This window comes from Etheostoma cragini, chromosome 8 (assembly GCF_013103735.1).
Source record: "Etheostoma cragini isolate CJK2018 chromosome 8, CSU_Ecrag_1.0, whole genome shotgun sequence".
NCBI lineage: Eukaryota > Metazoa > Chordata > Actinopteri > Perciformes > Percidae > Etheostoma > Etheostoma cragini.
In genome coordinates, this window is record NC_048414.1 from 26,185,877 (window position 1) to 26,207,754 (window position 21,878).

The following is a 21,878-nucleotide window of genomic DNA, read 5'->3' on the forward strand; positions in this document are numbered from 1 at the left end:
GGCCAATAACAACAGCTGGTCAGTCTGACGTCATGTTGCCTGAGCTCATTACTATTCATGAGCTCGCCCAGTTGCATTGGGTAAAGTTAGCCAATCAGAGTCAAGCAGCTCTGGATGGAGCTGAGTCTTCCTACTAGTTATCTATACATCCCTAGAATAGATTGAAACAAGGTAACCAATGCATTGAGTCAATGGCAGAACTTCAGACAGTACCACAAAGTGATGAAATACGTGTGGCAGGGCACCTTTAATGAGCGGAGCATGCATTTAAAAAGTCAATACCGATTAGCCAAAATTGTGATTAATGTTTGATTAATTGTGCAGCCCTAGGCCAATGCAGTTGCAAGAAATGCGTATGGAGTAGTTGTGGTAGGCACCCATCCCCTTGTCCACTCACTCATTCCCTGTGAAAAGTGCTTACATACCTTTAATGCTCGATTTCTACTGCAAATAACTAAGACCAACTATTCTAACCATTAAACCCTTCAAAGCAGACGTTGGCACATGGGGGGCAGTGCAGAACTACTGAAAGCAATTTTGTGTCAGAGACAGCGGGTAGCAATCAAAAGCTTGGTCATCACGTAATAAACCTTCTAGGGAGTAAGGATTTGACATCTACTCATCACGTCGTCCACTTCACTTCACAGCACTCCCATAGGAAGCCAGCAGAACACAAAAGTCACATACTTTACAAGCGAGACCAGCTCCATTCATCGTATAAGAGCTGCTTTTATAATCTTCAAGAAGAAAACGCCCACATCACTTCATTTCTACCATAGATACTTAGACATATCTGACAGTTTCTTTGAGCAATATTGTAGTTGCATGTCACCTCCCAACACAACCCTTTCATTGTAGCCTTTTATGTCCCTTTATATAACACGCCAATTTAAATATTAAATAATGACGTGCAATAGTGGAGTCACGATCTGATACACGTTCCTAATCAACCGTGAAATGGCAAAGATAAAGCCATGAAACGTGTCATATTTTAAACAACCCACAAACACTGTCATATACAGCGTTTATGTATCGCTTTCTGTGAGATATGATGCTGCAAGCGAATACATTATTGCCACAATTATATTGTGATCTTTTGCATATTAATTGTGCAGATCTCAACTGTATTGCATGAGCTACCTTTCTACTTTGCTATTGGGATAAAGGGTCTAAGCGTTATCATACGTGTTTAAAATACATTTTGCATGAAGCTATAATGCAGTCTTCTTTGCAGATATGCATCTCTAAGGTGTGGGTCCTTTTTTTTTTTTTCTTTTCTTTTCTCTTTTGGAATGCTCACTGATCTTTCATTGCCGCTCATCTTTTCCTTTCAAGCCTGTAAGCTGTATGATCCTGCACTGTAGCACCCTGTTGAATTAAATCACTGCTGGTTTCATTGGAGGGTGTTTAGCTGTACACAGTCATCCTGAGACATGAATGTGCCATCATTTCCAACAGCAATACTCTTGTCAACATCATCAAATTCACAAATCTAATCCTTAATTTTCCCATCTAAAATTGAGTCATCTAGCTTTTACGACTACTAGAGTTCCGTGTCACGTCCTCACTGTCCAATCTAACCATCACAGAAGTGTGTGATTTCATTTAAAGAGCAGAGGTGGCTGTTGATAGAAGGTGATCGACATGGTGGTCATGTGAGTGTAGTGTCGGCGTCCCTCTTCTTCTCTTCCTTTAACATTCCCCAGCAGCGATGAGCTCCCCGGGTCTCTCTGCCAGTCTGTCCCTGCGGTTTTCTTCATCCTCTTCTTCCTCAAAGAGAGTGTGATGTAAACTCAGCAGCTGGTGTGTAGCGGCTCTGGTCAGAGGTGGCGGCTGACACTCAGGGTTTTCCGTCTGGGTGGGAGGCTCCCTTGGAGAAATAGGAGGAGGAGGAGAGGACTTGGGACTGAGTGCGTCCTCACTAGAGGGAGGGTTCGGGCTCACACCGTTCACGTAAGCCGTGGTGGGCAGGGTCACCGTAGAAAAGGCAGTGTTGGTGGATTGTGGAGAGCAAATCTTAGTTTCTGAAGAGACAAGAACAAAGACAGACAGACAGGGTAGAGCGAGAGAAGAGAAAGTATGAAATCAATCCCATCTTCTATACTTTTTCAAAGGGCAGCACTTTTTGCACACTAAGACTGATTGGCCATCCTGGAAGGTAGCATTTGCAATATTCATGCAGATGGGGTTGCAGGCAAGTGCAGGGTACATCTAGATGAGATGGTGAAATTGATCCCTAAACCAGAAAGAGCAAGAGTCTGAACAAACTATCAGGCTTACCTGTAACGGCACCAGACACGTGAACGATAGTGTGTGTGCCTTCGAGGTACACTGTATCCATGTTGTGCTTTGAGGGAAGAGGCTCTGCGGTTGTGGCCTCCACCTTGGGCTTACGAATGGTCAGCATGTATGGGTGGACGTCCAGAGAGAAGTTGCGAGTGTGCTTTTTCTCCATCCCACTCATATCTACGATTGAAAATCAAAAGTCGGACTTAAAATAAGGAAGAACATAACATAAAAAAAGCAGTTCATTCAAGTTAGTATGTTTAAATGACTGGCCACAGGAAAAAATTCTGTGACTGTGAACAAAAATCAGTCAAGTGATGGTCTGTAAAATCAAAACAATTAACTGAAAGATGCAAAAAACACAATACTATATAGTTCTCAGCCAATACTGCTAATAACTATCTGTGGGTTTGTCTCTACAAGCAATCCCTTTCGCATAAAACATTTTCACCTCATTTGATCAGTTGCTAATATCATATTATTAATTAGCTCAGCTTCAAAGGGGCTGTGCTCAATATTAAAACTAAAAAGGGTTCTGGGATTGCCTTCACACGGCTCTAATAAACCAACCCCCAACTTGTCAAATGCATACGTCTCTGATACGACACACTGTTTCCAGACCGGCTATCATTACAAAGAAGAGAGAAACTCTGATTACACACACAGACAGAGTGTGACTTCCTTATCTGCTCAGGGTGCCATTATTCCACTAAGCCTTTACATAGCAAATAGTTGTTTACTGTGATATTATTGTGCTGAAAATCGAGTGCAGGTACTTTAAATGAAAATGTTCACATGTTCATAGTACTGCATACTTTTTATTGCAGGATATTGTGTGCTCTTGGTATCCAGAAGTGGTGCGGTGAAGCTGTCTGCCAGTGCCTTTCGTCTGACTGGTTTGGGTTTTTCAGGCTTGCCGTTATTTTCCACACGTGTTTGAGTAAGAGGTTCCTTTACAAAGGACAGAAAACACAAAACAAGTCATTACAGCACAGCTTTAACTTCAGCTGAGGACCACTTCCCGAGCCCTTATTGAGAGCTGATAATGAACAGACACACAGCACGTCCATGTTTATTTGAACTTCTTGTTGTAAGTATCTACTGTATCTGTTTCTAGAGGACAGCAGGTTTAGATTGTTTTCCATCCTGCTGTCACTGAATGAATGTTGATGAATTACAAATGGAGCCATGGCAACAGTTCCCAGGCAGCTGCCTTACCTTAAACGACTGAGGAAGAGGATTCGAGCTTGGGATCCATTTCATCTTCTTTCGGGGTCGTTTGATGACCAGTGGCTCCCCACCCATCTCTCCCACTCCAAGATCAGAGGGGTCCATGTGGGCATCAATTGTTTGTATCCCAGAGTCCCTCACAGTGGGCGTAGCATCATGATTGGACTGTGCAAGCGCAGCCAGCAGCTGCCTGACCACATTGTCATACATGAGGTCACTCTCATTGGTGATGAAGTCCAGCCGGTTGAGCGACTTGATGTGGTCCCTGTTCTCGTTGCAGAACATGGCCAGGATGTTGATGTCGCAGAACTGAGACTTTTGCCAGCGTCGCCGGGTTTTGATACCAACTTTGTGTAGTTTGTCAAAAACAAAGTTGGACTTGCGCACCACAAACAAGTGCAGCAAATTAATCAGGATGATGAGGTTCATGGTGCAAAGCAGAGCGATGTCTACTGCTGCCATGATGCGCTGCAGCTGCACAGCAGGCAGCTTACAATTGACCCTGAGCTTCAGCTCTTGATAGCTGCTAGTGTCTGGTGGCTCACCCAGCGCACAGGTGAACTCATTCTGCCTCTGGCGGGCGTAGTAGGCGCTCAGGTAGGAAATGGGGATGGAACTGAGGCAGACAATAGCCAGGTGGCGTCCCAGGTAAAGCTTTGCCAGAAAGTTACTTTGGCCTCGTCTCTCCAAATATTTCTCAAACAGGTTCTGCTCTGGACTTTTCTCCTTCTCTGCATTCTCAATAATCTCTCTTCTCTCTCTCTCAGTTATGCCAGGTCCTTTGGATTGAATCTGCTTCTCGATCTTTGGGGCTCTGCCCTCAGCAGCTCGATGATAGCAGTTATCAATCTCTTGAAGCAGGAAATTGAGCTCTGAAGTGAGCCGTGTAGAGGCAAGGAACTCCCAGCCCAGAGCAGGAATGTACATGATTCCAGCAAAGGCCAGCAGGGCATAGGGCAGGAACTTGTGTTCAAATAGTGAAGGCCAAAGGTGAGACTCCAGACCAGGTGCAGCATCCCGCAGCTCTGTCCAGCAGTAGCCTCTTGCATACAGTGCCTGGTCTCTGGTGAAGTTGTGTGGTGTGTAACAGTATATGGACTCCTCTAAAGAAAGTACAAATAACAAGAATCAGCCCAAAAGTGACTTTAACAAGTTGGATGATTATGTCTCATGATATAAATTAAGTATATTAGCTGACAGAAGAATGCTACAGGGCTACATTCAGGGTGTTATTCTTAGAATTCCCCTCATTACTCCAAACAGATCAAGCAGGTTGCTCTTGAATTGGATTAGCAAGATGTGGCAATGTGAAAACATGCAAGATCAGACAAACAGATGGGTTTTTAACAAGTTTGCCAGTTTAACAATTGTACCTAAACCCCATGTAAAAGTGAAAGAAGGTAAACATACCTGAAATAGCTGCATGTGCACACAACTAGAGTCGGTACAATGAGTCAAAATTTAACAATTCTGCAGCTCTGCATAGTTCCACAGATGTTTAAAAAGGACTAAGCTTTAATTTTCAACTGCATTTCACTTCTAAATGTGATAATACATGGTTAAACATAGGGTTTGGTATTCCCTATTATTTACTGCAGTGAATGCAAATTCAATGACACATTCAGATTTTTCTAGTGAATATCCTGCATGTGATCTGCTTCGTTTGTATATCTAAGAGAATCTTTGAGAAACGTTCATCTGTTCAGCCCACAGTGCATCTGATAACTCTGCTTTTTGAAGTGACGATCTGCCTCTCTCATATCGGCTCAGATAAAGAACATGAGAGTCCTTCCTGTCAAAGTTGTTTGCTATCAGTTAAATTTGGTTCAGGGCTGCAGCAAGTCTGCTTTTAATCTTTTGGAACTAAGTGCAGTGACATCTGATATCACACATGGTTTTAATAAACTACATAATGTTTATCAAAGGTCATTTTCAAAAGTCAGCATATATTATGTTATGTTTGGGATAATATGGAATATATAGGATATGTTCAATGACATGACAATCACAGAGGGCAGGATGCAGAGTCATCCAGAAAGGATTTGGCAAAGCCCTAAATAGCATTGTAAACCTGCAATGAGGGACTACTAAGGTACTTGTCTGAACACCCACATCTTTCTGCTGCTAAAGTTAAACACTCGGTCCCAGATGGTTGGTGCTGCTATGCAGAAAGCCTTACTCAGCAGTGGACTAACATCTCTCCCGTCACACCCAGTTTCCCTCCTCCCCTCCTATCTCGAGTCGCTATCTAGCCTTCCTTGCTCTTTCTAGCCCTTTCCAGCCCTTTCCAGCTCTTTCACTGTCTGCTCTTTTTGATGCATTTGTCAACGCTCCCATTCCTTCCTTGCCTCATCTCCTACTTACATCTCTTATTCTAACTGTCAGTCATAAAAGACAAAAACAACAACAGAGCATGGCTATCTTAACTTAAGATAAGATCTTAAATTTACTGGGGTAACGTCTGCTTTTGCAGCTTAGACGCCCTCACTGTAACAAATTTAACGTAAAATGTACAGTTAACAATTACTGGCAACAATTGTCCAGCAAGTTTCTTTGAATTCTTTTTACAGTAAAGGTAACGTACTTCCGTTTACAGTGTTTTATGTATTCATTGTTAAATACAAAACAAGTAAACACAACCTAAGATAAAAAAGTAAAAATACAGTAGTTTTCTTTACTATTTACAATGCTATAGTGGCTATGTTGTGATTCTTTTTACTGGAATGCTTTGACTAATGTGATTTCAACTGTAATACTTATATATAATACTGTGAGTTTGTCACAAGGTTGTAATGTAAACTTTACAGCATTCTACTGTAAAAATCATATACAGTAGTGTCACTGTGAAATCTAATGTAAACAACTGTAGATTTCACAGCCATTGTTTACAGTGCTTGCTTTGACATTTTCCTATGGCAATGAACGCCCTCTTGTGGCAGAACACTTACCTGCAAAGTTCCTTGTGAAGACTAGAGTGACCAGCAGGATGGGGATGATGACCGTCCCTATAGTGACAACACGATCAAAGGGCAGCTCCAGTTTGAGCTGCACCATGAGGCCAGACAGTAATCCGCCCCTCTCATCCTGAGAGGAGCCGGGCAGGATCAGCTCCTTCAGCTTCTCGCCGGCGAGTAAAGCCGTAGCCATGTCTAGGTTTTGATCGAGGATGTTCTGCATCCGGAACACAGAGGGCACACACTACCACCTCCCTCTGCACTGGAGGGGAGGCCAGGCACTCCCTGCTGAAGTTAAAAACTCCTCAACACTTTGTGAGACACACATACATTGGACACAGGCACACACACACACATACAGCAATGTGTGGCCAAATTCAGCCCCTGTTACCATATGTGGGAAAGCAGCGGATCATACTGTGAAGTCTGTGTTCTTTGGAGCTTTGGGTTTTCTACAGTTTCCCACAGCTCTTCTCTTTTAGAAGAACAGGCATAACATTCAGAAGCACACTCCTCGCCCGGCCTCTTGGGTGTGCATCCCTAAGTTTTGCTCCATTTCTACAGCGCCTGGCCTCAGTCCACACGCTCCGTGTGGCAGATTGAGGAACGAGCTGAGTTTAGGAGGTGTCCTTGCAATCCCCAGGAAGAGTGATTGCTTGAGGTGTTACGTGAGCTTCGGGAAGTAGAAGCTCTGACCAATCCTGTCCTGATAGAAAGAATAACCAGTTAGGATGGAACACTATATGCATTTAAAAAACAAATTCAATGAAGTAGAATAAGCCATTTCTATGCACAACAGATAATTAGTGTGACCATCTTTCAAAGGGGCCCTATAGTGTGAATTTGTATCGTCTCACACCTTCCTCAGGAAAACTCTCTGTTCCAATCAATTGTCCTCTATAGTGCAGTCAAGTGGCTGAGGACAACTAATCCTTACTCCGTGACCAGTGGAGTGTGGGAATGTAGTCATGTTTGAGGGGGTATTTGCCTTTAATCAAGGACACTAAAAGGCAAATGTATTCTTTATTGATAAAAACTGAGTAAATTGAAAAAAACATTGACCCCTGAACACTGACTTTTCACGATTCGTCCCCTGACCCTCTCTGCACTCCTGGTGGGCATTATCTCCGTGGAACAGTGTGTTCCCACTGGAATATCAGGTGAACCTAGACACATGTGGGGGGTGTGAGCGTGTGTGCATGTGTGAGTGTGTATGCATGTATGCAAGAGCATGCATTACGCTTGTGCATGCTCACTTCACTTGAAGGTTACGTGATTGTCCTCGGTGATATTATACATTAACCCTTCCCATCAGCAATCCTTAACCTCTCCCTCTCCTTCCCCTTTTACTTTCTCTTGCCATCACTGTAGTCCTTTTGCCGTTCCTCTCAATTTCTTGTCATTATGCAAAAACACAACTGATCTATGAAATCCTTAAAAACCAAGCCCTCTGATACAGGGACAGAAAGGGTTCCTAATATCCCGGGGAGTGGAACCTTGAGATGCCGTTTCATTAATACAGGGGACACTAAGCGTGCTCTCACCAGCATGCTGAGAAAGAGCATAAGGAGAGGATTTCTGTGAAATATCACAGAATGATTAAAAGCTGCATTTGTTAAAGGACCAGTGTGTAGGATTTTGTTGGAATTAGCGTCGAGGTTGCAGATTGTAACCAACTGTACACCCTTTCCCTCAGCCCTCCCTTTTCAAACGAGTAGTAAAATCTATGGTGACTTTAAGGATACATAAAAACGCAAAAGGCATTTGGTTTGTCCATTCTGAGCTACTGTAGAATGGCAAACATGGCGGGCTCCGTGGAAGAATTGATGAGGGTACAATGACTTTTAATTGTTTTTTTAAACAACACAATGACTTAATGTCAGGGGATTATACCCTACTGGAAATATAAGTATGGATGTTTTATATCTATTTTTCCCCTAAATCCTAAACACTGATCAGTTTAATGCTGACACCAGGCAGTGATTGAAGCTTTACCCGAGAAAGAGAACAACATGTCCCTTTTGGGAAACCATAACATACAATACTGATTTAACACTGCTCTGTCCACATACTGCCTGGTAAAAATCAAGAAAACTTTATCCACATCCTCAAACTGCCCTAAAGGAAGAGAGGAAATACACTTTGCATAATTTAAAGTTACAGCATCACATCTTAAGTGCTTGGTAAGAGGCTGCACTTATGTCTGTAAGCCATTGGAGCTGCAGTCCAACAGATAATGCCCTTCAGTTGGGTGACGCTACCAGTGTGTAGAGAGACAATAGTCTCATTAAGACAGCAATCCTTTTGACAGGTCATTGCAGGGTAAACACAGGTGAAATAGACCAAATTACCCCAGATTAAAATACCATTCAATTTAGTGAATTCCAATGAGCAAGCATGCTAGCTTGTAGCATGGTTCTGGCCCACCTGAATAGAACAGGGCTGTAATTAATGTTATTAATCACGCCTGTGTGCCCTGCAATGACATGTCAAAACAGCTTCTGTAAAAACAACCTTCTTTGGCTACTACAGCATCCTGCTCTCCCTTCCTGCATTATGAATTAGATGACGGCTGAAGAGGGAAGAACTTTTTGGCGCATGGATCTGAAACTTAATCTAAGGGAGCCTGTAAACAAATCTGACCAGATAACTATGGCAGACCAAGGATACATTTTTTGAAAATACAATGTTATACTAACACCAAGTTTACACCAGAAAGGACCCCATCTTCACTGTTTTCTCACTTTTGGACTGATCAGTAAGTCCCTATGGGAACACTACAGGAACATTTCACCAGATGATCATCATGTCCTAGTTAGCTAGTGAGCTAGGAGTCTGTGAGTCCAGCATGCTTGGAGAATCACAACCAGGAGGACCACACTTCCACCGGGCATTGCATTGCAGCGGATTGCAGCTGCCTGCAGATGACGAGCCGTTTCAGCACCGGAGTGGCGGATAGCTCCTGGATAGCGTGTGTGCTCTGTGTCTGTGTGTGCTGAGGGTGCACAAGAGAAGAGAGAGATCCTACTGCCGGAGTCTCTTAAGATGCTCAATGCCTGTTTCACCTGTCCACACTGGAAAGACTAGCACCAAGTCATGTGCATGCATTGGGGGAAATAATAAAAAAAAATCCACTCACCATGTCTTGCTGCATCTCCCAGCACGGTAAGAGTTAATCTGCAGTGCGGGCGAGCAGTTACAGCATGTATCCGGTTTGTTCCGCCTTCCCCCCCAGCTCCCCTCCCTCCAACCTGCTCTTCTCTCCCTTCTCTGCCCTGCCTCTTCCTCAGGAACAAGGCATGCGATAACATGCGATAACATGCCTTGTTCCTGAGGAATCTTTGGATTCGAAAACCACGTTTGAAATTAGGCTACTAAGAAATTCGATTTGGTTTTAGGTCGACAGGGCTGTTGAATAATTACAAATGGGCTACTACTATTCAAATCCACTGGTTTTCCCTCTACAACCTAACTAGACACCAGCCCTGTCATTAATAGGTGTAGCTGCAAAGCTGATGATCATCATTGATATCTGGGAATCATAACCGGAAGTGATTGAGGAGACTTCACACATGACAAGTCCAATGAATTAGATTAAACGCAGCTTCAATCAATTATTTAACAAGGAAGGTAACCGGTAAACACACAAGTGTGTACCCGAAGTGTCTCTGTGAACATCAGAATAACTCCTCCTTTATACTTTTTTTTCTTGTCCTCATGTGGCAGTTACACATTCGGATCTGTTCCTGCAAACTAGTTTCCCCTTTAACCTGAACCTTTTTTTGGAAGATCCTTAGAACAGATGTATTTTAAAACCTCTGGACCATCATCTATGGTCCAGACGGATCATCATCAATGGTCCAGGCTGAAGAAACCTGCAAAAACCGGGAATGGTTCAGATTTGCGTCATTTAAAGTCAACGAGTGTGATGAGCATGCACGTATCTTGACACTTTTTTGGAGTAGGGCCTATCTAAGACATCACAGGCATCAGTTAGGGGATCATGCAGCAGAGGTTAACCAGTTTGAAATAGAGTAAAGCATTCCATGGAGGAGCCATCATTTAATTGCATGGACTACTTGTATTTTACAATATGCCCATGTGAAGACTGTTACAAGATAGTTTCTGGAAAGATTTTTTAGGGAAGTGCAATAAATGAATGGCTTTATATGGCCATTATTGTAATACTTTATTAATAGCCAGTGCTCTTGCCGAGTGACACGCTTCCTTTTTAATGTAACAGTAGCCTACATCACAGCAGTTTGTTCCTCTTTGTTGGGATTATTGTGGCAACAAGGCGATGTAAATGTACTATATTTATGTAGTGCTTTTCTAGTCTTAACAACTACTTAAAGCGCTTTTACATCATACAGGAACCATTCACCAATCACATACATTCATACACTGTGGCCAAGGCTGCCGTACACACTCACACACATTTACACTCTGATGCGCAGCATTGGGGGCAGCTCCGGGTTCAGTGTCTTGGTCAAGGACACTTCAACAGAGGACTACTGGGATTGAACCACAAACCTTCCAATTGGCAGCCAACCGCTCTACCACTGAGCCACAGCCGACCACGCAATGTTCTTTGGCCGGATCGAGCCACAAGTCAGTTTTTCCTCAAGCTGGATTCCGCGGATTTGTGAAGCCGCCCCTCAGTATGTCTGCTTCCAAATATAGTCTCTATCTCTCTCCATATATACATATACATACATACATACTAACATACATACATACATACATATATACATATATATACATACATATATATATATATACATGTACATACAAATATACTGTATATAGATATCTATACATACATCTATACATGTGTATAAATATATGAATAGGTATACTGTATATACATCTATATATATATATATATATATATATATATATAGATGTATATACAGTATACCTATATACAGTATACATGGATATGTATCTCAGAGATCTTGAGGAAGTTCATTTCAAAGAAAAAATTCAATCAGTGTCCTCTTTATTGTAGGTACAACTGTACAATCAGTTGTGATTCAATACAACAAACAGCACTGCTATAAATCTATAAATTGTATGACATCTAAATTGTATCTTTTCAAAGTTTACAATGTTTTAGTTTTTAGTTTTAGTGCATGGTCAGGTTTATTAAGGTCCCAGTTAAATTTCCATTTCCAAACAAGACGGCAGGGATGTAAAAGTAAATGCGGATGCAAACATAAGTCACAGTCTGACAATTGAAAATAGTATAATAAGATAACAATATGTCTTGGAAAATCATTTTGGGATTCAGTTAATTCATAGCAACATTAAACAACGGTAAAACACTGTACACATGCAGTTGATGACTGCATTGTTTTTCTGAATAAGCAGAATTTCAGTCAAAATGATCAACATTAGTTCATCTGCAACACCACACCACTGTACACAAGAAGACACACATGTGAAGATGTGTCCAAGTTAGCTCGGTTCCCGGAGCAGGTGCACATGTGTAGGAGTTTGCTCCTCAACGCAGCGGCCGCGGGTTTGAATCCAACCTGCTGCCCTTTGCTGCATGTAATCCCCTCTCTCTCCCCTTTCATGTCTAAATCTGTCCTGTGAAAACAAAGGCCTTAAAAATGCCAGGTTAAATAATTGTCACTAAGCAGGCAACAGTTATATATAAAAAGAATAGAAAACACAGCAAAATGTTCAAAGCATTACCAAAATATCTTAAAAATTGAATTATCTGCTGTGTATTCTTAACAAAAAATTCTCTCCCTGTGATTTTTTTCTTTCAGTTTTTCCTTCTCCCTTTTCTCCTAAATCTCTCTTTTCATCTCAGAAGGCATCTTCTTTTTTCTTTCAGCATTGTTTGGTCCTCCTTCTTTCATCTTCTTATCGAACTTCTCTGTGAACTCCAGGACAGTTTATTGGGCCATTTGGACTACAACTGCTTTCCAGGCTCTGTCTTTGTCAAAATCCTGCAGCGTTCCATTGGACGCTTGCTGCTGAGGGAGCAAAACAGGAAGGAGAGTGAGGGATGAAATGTGGAAGGGAAAAGGGGACAAAAAAACACTGAGATAAATGATGTGTGAAGGATGAGCAGCACAATGCATTTTTAATATGTTTCTTTCTCATAGATTTTTATGTCATTATATATAAATGTTATTTACATGAGATATAGCTGGTGAGAACACAATGTAGAGAATTACATGTATGGTTTTCCACATTCACAAATGTTGGAATGGGAAAAGGACAGACTCGGACAGATTTGTCCATTTGTGTCCACAACTCCTGCTTTCATCCACATTACCTCACAGTAATGAGTTGGGGTGTGCATGCTGTGGTCAAACTCTGGAGCTCCCATGCGGAGCTGACTCTTGTAGGAGGCACAGTGCACCACAGTGGCTGAAGTTAGAACTGCCTGCACCAGCAGCAGCACCATCAGAATCAGCAGCAGGATGTCGTAGGATTGCTGGATCACACACATGCAAGCACACACCCACACAAAATTAGAAAAGTCTCTTCCTGTATATTTTTCATGCAAAATGAGCTCAAGGCTGTAAAGGTAATGCTTCCTAAAATACCACAAACGCACAGTGGTGAATTTTCACTTCATTAAACTGACCTTGGATGTAGGCACATCATGTAGAAAAATTTCAGTGAAGCTGATCACACTACAAGAGAGGAAGCCAGAGGCTGAAAAGAGCAAGGGAGATGTCACGCTGCTGATGGCAATCAGCACCTCCACCTAAGAGACACCAGGAAGAGAGCAAAAAAAGAAACAGAGAAAAACGTTTCTACCCAGAAGAAAAAAAAAGAAATAGACCAAGTTTGTATAACTTATAAATGGAGTAATTAATGTTAAAGATACAGTCATCCTTCCTCAGCAGACACCCATCCTAATTTACTTCCTTAAGATACAGTACGTCAGTCACTTTGTTTATTAAGTACCTTTCAAGAAGAGAACGTCACTAAGTATTACAAAAAAGACATAAACACAGAATTAAGAAAAAATAAAATCCCCATAAAACATGGTTATGGTTTTAACAGGTTGGTGTTCTGCTGCTTCTGCAGATGTTATAAGAGACAGTGTCAAGTTTGTTCTTGTATTTTGGATTCCTAGAACATGTTTAAATGCTTTAATGTTCAAAAAACATTTTTTATCATACTGTCTATCTGAATTTAACTGTAGTCATCCTCTGTCTGAAACACTCGGTTTTAACTTTTTAACTCTGGAAAGCTCAGTCTGCTCTGATGGGTTTTCAAGTAAAATAAGGTGCACTTTTACAAAGGTAGTTCTCAAGGCGTGGATGAAGATACGCTGATCTTGATACCCCACAAACAACTGACTAGGTTGTGTAATTTCACAGTTTGCGGTTTGGTAAATTGTCCAGAAACCCAAATGTATGTGCACAAGCACTGAAACAGGGAGTTTTAGACAAGTCCCATTTAAGTTCAAAGGGGGCCCAAAGGGTTATCCTTAATCTTTTAGTGTTAAATCAACACTGCTGAATTTACTGTGTAGCAGTAATAGGAGATACCTTGCAAGTGCATGGGCAGTATATGCAAGGCAAATAGGAGAGGACCTAGGACAGAACCTTGATGCACACCACAATCCAGAGTTGCAGATTAAAACTAATAGTTAACACTGAAAAGGCCTATCAGAGAGGTAGGGGATAAACACGATCTGGAATCTTGTTCCTTATGAGGTCACAAGGGGCCAGGTTACTGTCCCACCCATGAGAGAGAGATATCATGGCCCACCTGCAGTCTCCACCTTCAGAGACTTCAGATATGGTATTGGGGGACCACTAAGGTCTATACAAAAGTATCCAAAGAGCACCATGACATGGGACCTTTAGGTCTTTTTTTTTTTTGTGCGCAACATTCTCAACACTGGGGCTCCAACAAGTAAAGTACTTACCAGACATTTGTTGGGGTATTCTGACACAACATGACTGGCAATAGCACTCGGGAAACACTGTAAAGGAACAAAGACGGACTACATCTTAGTTATCATTCTGAGCTGGAATATCTGTCATAACAAAAAGTAAGGTTTCATTGAAAAAACTTACAGCCACAAGAATCCAGAAAAATGTGACTGACAAGTAGGGGCCAGGTAGTAAAGCATCCATATTGAGTGCAATTATTCCTCCAAATACAGCAGAAATTCCCACAATGACTTCAATGACCTGTTAGAGACATTATTCAGTGATTCATAAGTTTTGACCAGAATGAAATATTGTAGGCAACAAAACTTAAAACTTCTTACTGAATACGCTTTAAGGAGTCGAGTGGGAAACACTGCAGGCTTTAGAACCACAGATCTGTCGTATGTCACCGTCTAAAAATTGGATGAAGGTAGAGAGGAGTTAGGATGGAAGAGTGAAAGCTATAGGGAAGAGTAAAAGGGGAGACACATCAGCTGGGAAATACAAGTTATCACATATCACAAACACACCTTACTGTGGCAGCAACAGTCTTCTGCTGAGCGGGCTGACAGGATGACAGTGCTGGCCATTAACACCTCCAGCAGAATCATCAGAATGAGGTTAAAGTTGATCTGAGAACAGACAGTGCAAGAGGGAGGTCAGAGACACAAAAGCAGACGAAGATTGAAGAGTGAGAAAATGTGCAACTACAGGATAGGCAGTTTCCAATGTATTACTAGGATGCATTTACATTGACAGCAGACGGGTTAAGGACCAGTTTGCATCCAAACCAGACCAGGCAGGTGGTCGTCACAGCAAAGGTTGACACATAAACCACCTGGAAGTCTGACACCTTGAAAAAAAAAAACATAACACCTTCATATGCACCAAGACTTGATTGCCTAGAGGAAATTTAATTAAAAAATCAATACATAATTATCTCTTTAGCCTTTCATTGTTCACTCACTGCAACATGTTGGTTCTTGGCAATGGCAAAACTGGCGATCGCTGCTGGGAGGCCCTGTGAAGAACAGCAACAAATTAATTTGAATTTTTCTATTGAGGTAGGCTTTCTAAAAATGATTTCTGGCTGGTATTTTGACATGACAGTCAGATCTAAACAACATGGATAAACTTTGGTGGAGCTGTGTGTGTCTGTGACTGCGGTTACACTTGCATGACAGTCACTTACAGCGCCTGCAGCACAGCGTAAGTAGTCCATTGCAAAAGGAAACACATTGCCCAAGTACAGAGAAAACCCAGATGTGATGAGTAGACTGCCCTGAGGAAGCACACAGAAGCATGCAAGCAAATGCAAATAGAGACACTCAGAAATGTGCCCATAAGTGCCCAGTTAAGCAGATATAGCACTATACACATAACCACAAACAAACTGCTGACTTTTGAAATACTGACAGAGAAAAAAAACTTTCACATCTATCCATATCCAGTTTTGTAAAGTTTTAGTCATTACTCAGATTAAATGGTCACACGTTTGTAATGCATTAGATTAGGTTGCTGTATGCACATTCTAAAGACATTTTTTCTCTTCACCTAAAGTTGGAAGCACAAAACAAGACTTACTGATGCCATCCCACTCAAAAATTCAAGATTGGGTCATCTTTCATCAGAAAAAAGATCACCCCAACCTATAAAATATGTGTGTAATGGACTACACAGATACACCCTGTGATGTGCCTCCTTTGTACCTCTCCCTGACCATCTTTCCTCTCACCCCAATGAGGACACTGTAGAGCCAGGCCCTGTAGCTGAAGCAGGGGTGCTTTAGAGGCTCCGGCTGGGCCAGCTGCAGGTCACTGGCCCTCACGTCCACTGTGTAGCTGTCCCGCTCGGGCCCATACCGCTCCCCCCTGTCTGGCCTTCTCTCTGTTCCCCTATCGCCTCGTCGCCCCAGCGTCCCATCGCCCCTCTCCAGAATGGGCATGTGGCTGTAGGTGAACTCCTCTCTGGCTGAGAGCTCGTCGCACTGCATCATTAGAAGAGCTTGTGGCTAGTTGCAAATATGGGATGGGACACCAAGTGAGGATCACAGCCACTGGAAAAAAAAAAAAAATTAAAAGCTGCATGAGTTTAGGACCTATGTCTCTTGACCTGTTTTTAACATGTTTTGTCACAGCATTTTGCATCAGCAGGAGAAAAAAGCAATTTTTTAAAATAAAGATGGAAATCAGAGTACTCCAACATAGGAATTCAGGGGGAAAAAATCATGGAAAAGAACATGAGAATGACATGAGAAGAAAATGAGCCAGTAGGCCACTAATTGCGCACTATCCCCAAAACAACCCCCACCTTTCTGAGCAAAGAGAACGCCACTTATTCCAACCTTCCTTGTACAGCTTCATTTTCACACAGTGCTCCCTCTGCACTCACCTGCTGTCGAGTCTCTTGCAGAAGTATTGTCCAACAAAAGTATTCCTTCAACAACTGAAATCAAATCACCACATGGAAGACGGCTTGTTTTTGTCTGTAGCTCTTTCTGCTCCCCATCTCTTTCCCTCCCACTGCACTCTCCCCCTCTTTTTTCTTGCTCTCTCTCTCTCTCTCTCTGTCTTTACACAACATTTCTCAGAAACAGTTCTGAAAAGATTTTTGAGCCCTTCAAAGCGTGTAGCTTAAACACATGTCTCTTGTGCAGCCAGCCTACTTTGTGCCAAAGAGAGAACGCCTGTGCATGACAACAAGGGTAGAATAAAGGGGCTCGCGCTGGGGGCAGAGTTAGCAGGGAGAACACTGTTTTTACACATGCACACACACACACACACACACACACACACACACACACACACGCACATCAACCCACTCACAAAACTGAACAACAGACACTCAGAAATGAGTGCATGGCAACACACAAAGACGTGTTTACAAATTCCAGCTGATAGGCATGATGAAAAATGAAGCAGCTACATAGAGAAATCCACATTAGCCATTATGTGCAGTGGTAAACAGTTAGTTTTTGCCTATGCAGTTGAGTGTGTCCCCCTGTGGAGTTCCCCTCATGACTTTCCTTTAGTGTTACTTAGCGCTCTACTTGCAGTTCACAGCCCAGTAAATTAAGATGCCAAGCAGTGCTTTAGAAAAGAGGCAACAGAGACATTTACACAGCTTCATCCCATGGGATTCTGTCTAAAACAACTAATCTGATGATGGATAATTTCTTGCTTTAAATAAGAATCTCCTAACTACTCATCCAGGATGAAATCCTATTGGATGACAACATATTGTGCGATTGTGTGTTCATTGTGTCAGTGTTTGTGAGCATGTGCACATCTGTGCATCTCAGGATTCCATTCAGTCTTTAACACAGCAGCGCATTCTCAGCTCAACATTGTTACTGGGTGGCGGTAACCATGGCGACTCCTTAACAACTGCTGTCACACCGTCCCTTGCCATTCTAATACACCCCCCCCCACACACACACACACACAAACACAAAAATACCATGCACACTTAAAGAGGGAAAAGTACATTGCAACAGTTCTCTGAAGACCTAAAAGGGAACCTGTGGAACTTTTAATAGACATTATTCAATATCTGGGAATCTAAAAATTACAAAAAGCCTGTCTAGACAGGATGGTTTACATCGAGTAATTTAAATAAAAGGTTTATCATATCATAAACATCTTAAAAACTGGTTCGTAGAGCCAGACAAACCCTGAGTATTCTGCTGCATCTGACATTTATGTCAAGCAAAGCCTATGGCAAACAAATCACTGAAAATGAATATTATCTAACAGTACTATGAATCTGTGATTTTAAACTAATCCAGCATGCTAAGTTCAGCATCTCATTGACAACAGCAATGCAGAGTGACACATTGTTTGCACTGTTTTGCTTTAACCCTCTTTTGCCAGACATTAAACACGTGTCAATGTCTGTTTTCTCTTCACAGCTTTAATTCTCTTTCGTTTTTTTTTGGGTAGGTGTCTTTTTGTCCTCTGAGTATGCATTGCACCTGTCTGTCTCTATCTCTCTGACACCCTCTCTGCACCTCCACCTCCCTGAAATTCCCTGCACACCTGCTTCAATTCATGTGATACATAAAGCATATTGGCTCTCCCAGACACTGAAATAAGAGACTGTGAGGGACCAAGCAGTTAAGCATGATGAGTCACAAGAGAAATTTAAAAAGTAAGAGTTTATTTCCCAAAAACAGTTCAAACAAAATAAAGACAATGCTTTGGGCCCTTAAAAGAGGTCAAATAAGCAGACATTACTAAGGTGACGAACATAACAGACTCAAAAAAAAATACAACTGACCTAACAAAGAAACAAAGGGAACTTATATATTGGCTGATCAGACCAATTTAAACACACAGGGGGAGACAAACAATGACTACAAACTAACTTCAGAAACATAATGACAAACCTACCTAAAAATGCATTCCAAATAACATCCTTGTTATATAAGGATGTACTTAACTCAACAAAAATTACTACTACTATATAAAATCTAAACCCCAGAATACCTACAGCGAAAATAAAGCTACCCCCCCCAGACATATCCAATAGTGGTAGTGTCCAATTAGGCCACCTCCCCTATAAAGCGGCTCTTTCTCCAAGCGCCCCCCCCTTTTAAGCCATCAGACCTTAATCTCTCCCAGGTGTGGACTCCAACTGGTAAGCGCAAAAGAAAACTGGTTATATAACAGTTTAACCATCAAAAATTAACTAATAGTGTGCGCTTGCTAAAAGGTACTCTCTTCTCAATCAAATAAAGTATGATGCATGTAAAATGAAACCAGTGTCCTGTAAGTTACTTGTAACTTAATAAATGGTTGCAACAAATGAAGTTGTATACACAAAAGCATATCAAATAAACCTAAGGAAAAATATAAGTGCATGAGGTTACTGCTCTTAAACTGGTTGTGTGGCCATGGCTGTGGCCATCACAGAGACGTTTGATCCAATAAGTACAGTGAACAAGGGCAGGGGGCGGTGGGCAATGTCAGTTTGGGAAGGCTTGAGCCTACTCAAATACTGAAAATATGGGCAGGCAGTTATCCTTAGCACCATTTTGTGACAATATGCATGCTGGTTACTTCCCTTATTACTCAAAGACATTGATGGCACCCTCATTGCCCAGAAGCAATCCCCACCCAATGGTTACACCAGTACATGAAGTTAAACCTGAACACAAAATCAAACCCAAAACACTATAACCCAGGTAACAAATGCACACCCAAAATATTAACATAACATAAATGAAACGAAGACAGAACTTTGTAGTGCTTCAGAACAGAGCACAATGGCGTCCTGTCCATTACAGTATTGTGCACAGGCACGTGCACACAGACATCAAAAAGGGCTTGAGCACCTGCCATTTTTCTTACTCAAGAGAAAGGACCCTTTTTCTGGAATTTTTTTTGTAGCCTACATACTCTGCGATACCAGTCCCCCTTATGGGATTACTGGTATGGTTGTCTTATTTGATTGGTGTCTGTCTTGTGTATCTGTATGTTTCTTTGTTGTTGCTTTTGTATTTTTATGGACCATGAGTCTAAATAATAAAGGCTATCTATCTATCTATTCCTGTGTGCACACAGCTTCCCTGTCATACAAATCTACTTATTGACTTAAAAAAGCCATGGCTTCAATTAAGCTGGGGCCAGCATTTGTCTTAGCATTCTAAGCTATCCTTAGCATGAGCAGTAGCATAGGGCAGTTAGCGAAAGCATTAGCATGTGAGCTTTCATCAACGAACACATGGCTTGTCATTTCATGTCATTTTATTTCAGTTCATAGAAATACTAGTCCAAAGACTAGAAACCATGCCTGTATAAATACACAGTTAATTTCCAGTCACATATTTTAGGTTTGTGGATTTATCCAAGGTCATCCAAATGTCTGCATGTCATATTTACCTGTTCTCATCTTCAAGCAAGGATCTTGGTCTAAGTGGCAAACATTAAGAGACAGAATCTGCATGTATTTATAGGGGGGGAAGACCTGGAATGGTCCAAGTGTCAACCAGTACATAGAGGTGTACTGGGGTGCCTAGAGTTCTCTATTTTGAGAAGCTTGATCAGCATGTAACATTTAATTTCTGATGTTATAGTGGTTATATGGTAACAAGTAACATAATGGTGTTTGATTGATTTCCAATTAACCAATTAAGGAGGGGCTTCCTGTATAAAGGAAGGAGGCAAAGGCTCCTCTGGGCAGAACAGCTTTGGCCTGGAAGGGTGTGGGTGTCCATGTGGGTGTCCAATAGTCAGGGCCTTATGTAGTCTTTGGTATTGTTTAACACCAGTTTGTGATAATAAATTAAAATGTTTGTACTTAGTTTCCATGTTTTGTTTTTTAAATATATATTTGAAATAATTCGCTCTTCCAATACTGCACTTTCCACCAGGTGAGGAACTCTTGAGCCTATGTCTCCTCCTTCCACCATGGGGCTAAACATTACAGGGAGATTACTCTCTCTCTCTCTCTCTCTCTCTCTCTCTCTCTCTCTCTCTCTCTCTCTCTCTCTCTCTCTCTCTCTCTCTCTCTCTCTCGGCGCTGCAGGCAGAGAGGCAGCAGTCCCTACCAGCTCCTACCCCAGAAAGTGTTTTCTTGGCTTGTGTGGAGACTGGGATGAACAAAAGATTAAGCAGAAGTGCCAAAAGACATGATAACATGCATGAGCTTCTATCTAATGTAATAAGTTAGCTAAGGTGTAGCTGAGGCATCATGGCCCTGTGGGCTGATGTTCTGTACTTAATGGAGACACTCCTGGTGAACAGTAAAATCATTGTCAACTAACATCATCACAGTCGCTACATTAATACACAAATGAGTCGTTAAAGCCATATTTTACTCTTTTTCAGGCTACTGTACAACGGAATCCTCTCGTCAACCCTCTGAACCCTAAGGCCATTTTTACAGTTCATTGTCCGTCTGGATTTGTTTTATAAAAGAGCTTGTAAAACATCAACCCTGTTGTCTTCAGTCAAGATATGAACATCAATTTTTTCAGGACAAACTGGGTTATTCGAATATTTGGTTTGCAGTGAGGTCACTTGAATGTTAAAATTGGTTGTAGGACCTTAAAAACAAATGAATAAATAAAACGGAACATAAATCTCACAGATCTGTATTGATATCACAGACAGAATAGAAAAACCTAAGCGATTTTCCTCTCTAAAACACTTCTCATATGTCTTGGGAGTCACACTGTGAAGAAATAATCATTATAACTAATATAGTTGACAAAATACATACATTTTTTCAAAGAAACTAAAGACGCTTTTGCCCTTATGACATTTACTTATGCCAATATTCAACATATTAATGTCATAATTATTGATATTACACCCACAGCATTCCTACACAAGCATTTGTGTGTCTGAAACAGTTCTCCTATATGCAAAAATAATCGTAATAAACGTTGTAACTCATATAAATGTTAGGGCTGTTGATAGTTCCACCATGTCTCTGCTCCCCTCCCCTCTGTCTGTCCTTGATTGCAGGAATGAAGCCTGGTGTGCGG

General features: G+C 41.6%; 2 protein-coding genes across 3 annotated transcripts; both read right to left on the bottom strand.

The window, feature by feature from the left end:
* Window positions 1-1,283: 1,283 nt before the first annotated feature.
* Window positions 1,284-9,694, bottom strand: panx2 (pannexin 2). The gene is made up of 6 exons (XM_034878371.1): window positions 9,610-9,694; window positions 6,465-7,176; window positions 3,505-4,619; window positions 3,102-3,237; window positions 2,281-2,466; window positions 1,284-2,024 (listed from the first exon to the last, which is right to left on the bottom strand). Exons 2-6 carry the CDS (start codon window positions 6,691-6,693, stop codon window positions 1,693-1,695), a joined length of 1,998 nt encoding a protein of 665 aa, XP_034734262.1. The 5' UTR covers window positions 6,694-7,176; window positions 9,610-9,694; the 3' UTR covers window positions 1,284-1,692.
* Window positions 9,695-12,095: 2,401 nt separating this feature from the next.
* mlc1 (modulator of VRAC current 1) lies at window positions 12,096-17,073 on the bottom strand. Of its 2 annotated transcripts, none has more exons than XM_034878415.1 (12): window positions 16,778-17,073; window positions 16,122-16,442; window positions 15,579-15,668; window positions 15,354-15,407; window positions 15,138-15,239; window positions 14,917-15,018; window positions 14,728-14,799; window positions 14,531-14,647; window positions 14,380-14,436; window positions 13,081-13,203; window positions 12,766-12,927; window positions 12,096-12,460 (listed from the first exon to the last, which is right to left on the bottom strand). In XM_034878415.1, the coding sequence occupies exons 2-12, from the start codon at window positions 16,380-16,382 to the stop codon at window positions 12,380-12,382; spliced, it is 1,221 nt and encodes a 406-aa protein (XP_034734306.1). In that variant the 5' UTR covers window positions 16,383-16,442; window positions 16,778-17,073; the 3' UTR covers window positions 12,096-12,379. The 2 variants fall into 2 exon arrangements, with proteins under 2 accessions (XP_034734306.1, XP_034734307.1); XM_034878416.1 differs by having other exon boundaries at window positions 12,096-12,457; window positions 16,778-17,072.
* Between the last annotated feature and the right edge of the window lie 4,805 nt (window positions 17,074-21,878).

Coding starts and splice junctions, on each gene's coding strand:
- panx2 (XM_034878371.1), bottom strand. CDS start 6,693: ATGCAGAACATCCTCGATCAAAACCTAGACATGGCTACGGCTTTACTC. Junction 3,238..3,504: donor CTCTTCCTCAGTCGTTTAAG/GTAAGGCAGCTG, acceptor TCCTTTGTAAAG/GAACCTCTTACTCAAACACG. Junction 2,467..3,101: donor ACAATATCCTGCAATAAAAA/GTATGCAGTACT, acceptor TTTCAATCGTAG/ATATGAGTGGGATGGAGAAA.
- mlc1 (XM_034878415.1), bottom strand. CDS start 16,382: ATGATGCAGTGCGACGAGCTCTCAGCCAGAGAGGAGTTCACCTACAGC. Junction 14,437..14,530: donor TTTTCTGGATTCTTGTGGCT/GTAAGTTTTTTC, acceptor GTTCCTTTACAG/TGTTTCCCGAGTGCTATTGC. Junction 12,928..13,080: donor ATGATGTGCCTACATCCAAG/GTCAGTTTAATG, acceptor TGTGTGATCCAG/CAATCCTACGACATCCTGCT.